General features: G+C 53.7%; 1 protein-coding gene across 1 annotated transcript in view; it reads right to left on the reverse strand.

Moving 5' to 3' along the window:
* Positions 1-1505: 1505 nt before the first annotated feature.
* GPR156 (G protein-coupled receptor 156) overlaps positions 1506-6868 on the reverse strand; it is a 14696-nt gene continuing 9333 nt past the window's right edge. The window contains exons 7-9 of the mRNA XM_010137593.1: positions 5290-5526; positions 3294-3452; positions 1506-2687 (exon numbers count right to left, since the gene is read on the reverse strand). Of these exons, the coding sequence (XP_010135895.1) occupies positions 1506-2687; positions 3294-3452; positions 5290-5526 (1578 nt within the window). The remainder of the gene's footprint in view (positions 2688-3293; positions 3453-5289; positions 5527-6868) is intronic.

Below are 6868 nucleotides of genomic sequence, written 5' to 3' on the forward strand. Positions count from 1 at the left end.
GACTTGTTCAGCATCCCCCCAGCACCAGCAAAGGCTGCGCTGGCAGCTTTCCACTCTGCTGGGACTGCAGGAGACGTTCCACAACTTGCACCCTTTCTGTCTCCAGTTCCTGCTGTGGATTTGCCCCATAGAAGTAGGGGACCCCCAGTCAATGCATTTCACCCAGGGCAGAGCCGTAAGTGCTCAGACAGCTGTGAAAAAAACCAAAGGAGACTGGTTTCTGTTAGCAAGAGGTGATGAAAAAAATTGGCATTACCCTCTGAGGTGTTTCCATTTTAGTTGCTTTTGGTGATCTGCCCTAGAAATTCAGCAAGCTTGGAAAACCACAGAGACAGTGGGGAAAAAAAGGTGGCACAAGTGAAGGGCCACAGTAGTGAGGGATTTCACCATCATAAAGGATAACGGAGAGGGCAGCGCCAACGCACATCACTCACAAAGGTTTGGGATTCCTCTGTCACCTGCCGTTGTAACAAAGCCTTTATCCAAAGGATTTTTTATGCACTGGGCATCACGTGTCTTCTCCTGTGAAGGCAAGGATATGCTGACATGCCTTCACAAATATCCCCCCCCAAAGTGGGCACACCAGATTTACTGTTCTTGATATTTCTAAGGTAAAAATTAAACAGACCGTATTAATTTAAATAAACCTCATTCCAGACTACGTCATCCATACAAAGCCATACAGAAGGGCACAAACCCCAGAAAAACAAGGCAAAAAAGAGAATAAAAACCTTTTCAGATCCTTTTTTACAATCACTAGCTTGTATTTCCCTTCAGCTCTGATCCAAGTCTCACCTACGACTGTTCAACCGAACTACACAAAACGCAAAAGTACCTCCAGGGACGTCACCTTTGGACTCCATTTTCTCACACAGATGCTACTAAATAAAACCCCCATGAAAGTCTCCTGCGCACACCCCACTCTGAGGACCTGCTTTGCCAGGGAGCAGCACACCCCAGGCAAGCAGCAGCCGGCAACTGCTTCCAGCATCCGTCTGTTTCCCACCTCCAACGGGGTCGATGGTGGTGGGAGGCCCCGCATTGGCAGCCTCAGGAGAAGAAGTCGTATCTCTCTCTCTGCTGCGTGCAAGAAGCCACGTGTTTCTGGGATGCGGTGCTGCTCCCCACCAGTGCGAATCACCCAGTTCTCATAGGGAAAGCCCTCTGAGATAGTGTCTGGGTTCTCACAGGCCACCCAGCCCCAGTCTTTCTGCTGCTGGCACGGTGACCAACAGAGGTGCCAGGTATGCGTGGGGTGCAGGCAGCTGCCCAGAGTAGCTGGGACAAAACCACTGCCACCTCCCTGAGTGCTGCCAACCACCTCTCAGCCAAATATGGTCTGCAGTCACCACCGACCAGGCTGGAGCAGGGCAAGGTTTATTACTGACCCCAGATGCCAGAACAAGATGCATCCCTCAAAGGGACGCGTGACTTCAGCATCGCTGAAAACACACAGCGTTTTGGGGGTGGTAGGGCACTTGTCTTTGGAGCAGGGATGCTCCCAGTCACACAAAAGTAGGTTTCAGATCTTCTTTGAAATTCACCACGGGCTGGGGCCCACCATGGTGCTCTGTCCGGTGGCCCACACAGCTGCTGGGCTCTGTGTCTGTGTCCGTGCTACTGCTGCCCAGGGAGCCATGCGGGCTCTGGAAGCAGACCTCACAGAAGGGCCGGTGGCAGCCATGAAACATCTCCTCAGAGCTGCTGCTGCTGGAGTCAGAGTCCGGGTAATAGTACAGTGAGCGCAAGGAGGGTTCTGCAGGACCCCTCAGGGCACTCTGCCACTGCTGCTGCTCCTGCGGGATGCATGGCAAAGCATCCTGGGACTCCAGCCATCCTGGCCATCCCTCTGGCTGGAGGCAGACCTCCCCAGGCATGACTGGAGGAGATGGTGCTGGTGAATGAAGGAGCCCTCCACCAGCCATCTCCCCTTCCCTCCCCAGAGAGATGCGTGCTGACTCCCCACGGCCCCGGCCCCCTGCCTCCTTCACCCCACAGTTGGTAGGAGGGTACACATGTCCAGGGAAGTGGGGGGAGGTGGTGGGCAGCGGGATCCTCCGCCGCTGCCTCACCAGAAAGGAGCTGAGGGGCATGCGGATGCCTGGGTAGCCCTCCTGGGGCCCCCACCTTCCTCTCTGCTCACTCACGAGTCCTTGGCTGCCACATGGGGCTCCCCCAGGTAAGGTAGGGCCGTAGGTCTTAACATCAAGGCTCAGCTCTTGCAAGACTTCCCGCAGCTTCTCACTGCTTACATAGCTGACTTTGGGGGACGATTCCCAGGCCACACCAACTGAGATGTTCTGGCCCGGCAGTTGCTCCAGAGGCTGGCCTTGCCCTGCAGGTGTCCCAAACTCCTGGACGTCTTTCAGGCCACATCCAGTGCTGTTCCCCACATCAAAAAGCAACACCTGAGAGCAAACAGGCTCGTGGCTCCCATGTTTCTGGAGGTCCTGATCATCGCTGCAAAGTGGCGGTGTACCCAGCAAGCAGGGAGGCTGCCACCCATCCCGCTCCAGATCTGGAGGGCAGCAGTCACCCGCCACATCCCTGTGCTGTCCCGAGCTCCGGGTGCAGGGAGCTGCTGGCAGCACGTGGGGGTCACAGATGCTCTCTGCAGACATCAGCCTCATCAGCTTCTCTTTGGCACTGCTCACTTGCTCCTGCAGACTTTCGATCACGGCGTTTTTCTGCATCAAACAAATATGCCTGTCAAGCGCAGGGTAGGCGGAGGGTATGAAAACGCCACCAATTTGAAGCCACAAAACAAATCGCCCCTCTCTGCATGGAGAGCTGCTCTGAGACAGTGCAGCAGCAGGCCTGCGAGAGCCACACCAGCAGCATGTGCAACCTCATCTCCCCCCAGAGTCCCCCAGTGCCCCCCACATGCTCTGGGTGCGGCAAGAAGAGCACTGGGGCAGGCAGCTCTCTGAGCTGGGGTGCTCCTGCCCATGCAGTAAAGGAAGGGGAGCAGGAAGCTGGGGGCTCTCCTGAGAGGGAGCATCTCCCCTCTAAATTAATCATGTTTGGCTGGGCTGTAGGAACCAGGCTGTCCTGCTCTTCTCCCTAATGTGTAATTAAAACCCTCCAGATCATGCCTAAATTTTGGTGCTTTGGGTTGCAGAGTGATGCAACAAAACAAAGCAACTCTCCCCCTCAGGAGGAAAGAGGCTGGAGGTGGAGCTCCAGTGTGCAATGGGGCGTAAGGAAGGGCTTCCCACCCTGCAAAGCCTTCAGCCCACAAAAGGGAAGGGGAGAAACCAGTGTGGCCGAGGGGGGCTGGCAGAGCCCCGTACCTCGGTGAGCAGCTGCTTCATGGAGTTTTTCTCCCCTATCAGCTGGTAGAGCTGCTCCTCGCTGTACACGGAGCGGCAGCTCCTGCTTGGGCTGGTGAAATATTTCGCCATGTGGCTCAGGGTTTGGCTTTCTTCTTCAAAGGCTTTCCATTGCTTGAGCTGGGGAGTAGAAGAGGGCGTTACTGGCGCAACACGCGCAGCCCCTGCCGACGCAATGGGAGGCAGGCACAGCTCAAGCGAGGAGACAAAGGGACAGAGAGCGGGAGACAAAGGCAGGGTGTGACAGAGGAGCGGAGATGGGTGGCTAGAGAGATGGTTGGGCAAGGGGCTGCAGTGTCGCTTGGAGCCTCCCAGCCATCTGAGCCCTACCCTGTCCCTGGCTCTGGCTTTTGACACAGAAAGGGTCTGTGCCTCCCTGCGCTGCCACCTCTAAGCATGCTGTAAAAGCCCCCTCCCTCTTCTCCCCACTCCCTGACAGACAAAGGCAGTGTCATGCACGCCTCCTTATCCCTGAATCACTGGTGACAGGCTGAAAACCAGCAACGCTTAGTATCCATTTTCATCTAGCGTCTGCGTGGAAGCCTTGTGCAGCCCAGCTCCTGCTGCTTATCGATCTCAGATGAGCAACAGAAGAGCAAGCCCATTTGGAAAACGAAGTTGAGTTAAAAGATCCAAGTTAAATAAAATGTTCAAGGCCCCCAGTCTACAGCAGAAAAATGGTACAGGCACAGCACAAGTACAGCTCATCAGCAAATCTGCCCTCTCCGAGAGACCTCATGCTTGACAGAGCATCACCAGCAGGTTTGGTGCTTGTCAGAGGAGGTTTGGATCCTGCTCCCAAGGGCTGCTCATCTAGTGGGTTGGAACTCCGCAGTTACATTTTATCCTCTGAGATACGAAGAGACCTCTGGAAACCATCTATTCCAACCAACCTGCTCAAGCAAGGTCTGCTGGAGCAGGCTGCCCGGGATTGTGTCCAGCTAGGTCTTGAATATCTCCAAGGATGGAGACTCCACAATCTCTCTGAGCAACCTGCTCCAGCGCTTTACAAGTTTCACAGAAAAAAACCCACTTTTTCTGACATTTAAATAGAATTTCCTGTGTTTCAGTTTGTGCCCATTGTCCCCTCTCCTGTCAGTGGACACCACTGAGAAGAGCTTGGCTTCCCCTTCCCAACTCCACCCCCGTCAGTATTTATACACATTGGTGAGATCCCGTGAGCCCTCTCTTGCACAGATGTGCTCTTTCTTCAGCTTTACCTCTTCCTCCCTTTCTCACCTCATTTCCTTGAGCCCAAACATCCCTCCAAACATTAAACTGAGTAAACAACTGCTTCCTCTCCTTGTAACAATGGGAGCATTTTTACTCTCTAACATTGTGACCGAGCACATCAGGCTGCTCCTGGAGGACACGGGAAACAGAAGAGCCGAGCCTTGCTACAAAAGGCTTCCTTCAAAGATCTCCACATCCTCCTCCTCACTTGCAGCAAAGCCCAACTTCCTTCTTCAAGAGTGCAGAGGAGAACATACTCCCCTGGGGACCACCAGAAACCTCAAAGCCTCTGAGCCTAGTGAGGCCATTTGGATAGTCAGAGCCTGGCTCCATCCCTGCCACGGGCAGAAACCCTTGGTGGGAGTGAGTGCGTGAGGTATGAGGAGAGGACAACTGCATGAAGGACCGATCCCACCACCCACATGGAGGAGAAGGAGGAGGGCAGCAGCTGCCTTGCCTCCACATGAGCCCTCTGTGTCGCTGCCACCCATGGCATGTTCTTGCAGGAAGGTTTCTGAGCAGCAGCTCTGCCAAGTGTCTGCACTCTCTGGAGACTCGGGAGATTTGCTTGGGGAAGCAGAACGACAGGGGGCTTGGAGCTGGGCAGGTGAGCCCAAGTATTTGGGGAAAGAAGCAGGAAAATAAATGCTTATGGCTGCTGTTGTTGAAACTCTGAAAATGAGTCGGTCCCCAGCCAAGTTGGGGAACAGAGGTGACAGCATACCTGTGGAACAAAGATGAAGCAGTTGATTGTGGTTGTACAGACGAAGATGCCTCCAGAAGTAAAACCAAACACCAAGTTGTGCCAAGCGTGGAAGAAACGGTGAACTAAGCAGACAGTACCAGCAGCCAGGAAAACGAGGTTGACCCCGACGACGAGTGTCAAGGACTGGTTGACTGGCGGGGAGCTGACATTGTCGGTCAGACCAGCCAAGTAGGTCCCATACAGCAGGAGGATACTCTGGAAGCAGAAGAAAGAAGTTTCCAGAGTGTGGAAAATTACAACCTGACAGTGTCAACCCCCAGCTCATACTGAGCCCGGTGAGCTCAGATACACTCAGCACAATCCTAATTAATGCTCTTTGATCTCTAATGCAGACCTTCAGCATGCAGTGGTGACACCACAGCAAACACCCAGCATGCTGCTGCAGGTCAGAAGTGGGGCCGAAGAAGGAGGGCAGGAGCAAAGGCACTGGTGGGCCCTGGGGGTCCCAACTGAGGGGCACGAGGAGCTGAGGGGCAGGTCCACAGGTGATGCCGCAGAACAGGGCATGGTCTGGAGAGACCAGACATAAAAACCTCCCCTTGGGCAGCCCAGAGCAGGAGTAGCAAAGACAGACAGACAAGAGACAGAGGTCCCTGCAGGGATGCAGCAGTGGGGTGCCATCAAGGAGTTACGACATACCTCTGAAAGAGCAGGAAGGAGATTCAGAAGAACATTGAGAAGAAAAAAGCAAAGCGGAAGCGTACCGGAGGGAAGAAGATATACTTGGTGCCTCTTTAAATAGAATTCCAGGAAACCACCAGGTGCAATTCTTCTCCCTCCCCTTCGCTGTTTCCTGCCTGTCTCTAGCAGTGGTGAAAAGGGCTAGGGGGGTGCTCTGTACATAGAGGCCCTCCCTCCCCTGGAGCAAGTCAGTTGTTTCAGAGCAGGCTTCCTTGCCACGCTGCCTCTCAAGTGTGCCAGACATGCATCTTTCCAGTGTGCTTAGGATTAACCTACCAGGCAGGCTGAATCCCTCCTTCCCCAGGGCACACTGGCAGAAAACACCAAGTACTTTTTGCCCACCTCTGTAGCACATGTAGGGCATGGCTGCCTTCAGGATCATTTGGAAACACCATCTCACAAAATCCCTGCTCCTGCAAGGACCCAGAATACAGGGAACATGATTCCTACATTATTCCTGTGCTACCCAGGCAACTCTCGAGCTTTAACTAAGAGACATTAAATTGTTATTTGGGCATCAGGAAGTGCTTTGTAACCTGTGCTGCAGATGATCTGTAGACCCTTCTGGACCCCTCCTCCTTGCTCTGGCTGCTTGATGACTGTGATGGGACTGGTAATGGGGATGTTTTATTTCAAAAAGCAGTTCGTAGGAGCTGTAGGCAAGACCTTTCTAAAGCCTAACACAAAGTGTGGACAAAATTGGAGGTGGAGAGACAGCACTGAAAGCCCAGGGAATGTCTGCAATCCCCAGCACCAAACAACTTTTAAGGACAGGCTAGACTAACATCTTTAAGATGAAGTGTAGGGGGCAGAAGGACTTGGCTGTGTCGTGAGGTCCCTTTCTGCTTCTTTCCCT

Source organism: Buceros rhinoceros, unplaced genomic scaffold (assembly GCF_000710305.1).
Source record: "Buceros rhinoceros silvestris isolate BGI_N320 unplaced genomic scaffold, ASM71030v1 scaffold15536, whole genome shotgun sequence".
Lineage (NCBI taxonomy): Eukaryota > Metazoa > Chordata > Aves > Bucerotiformes > Bucerotidae > Buceros > Buceros rhinoceros.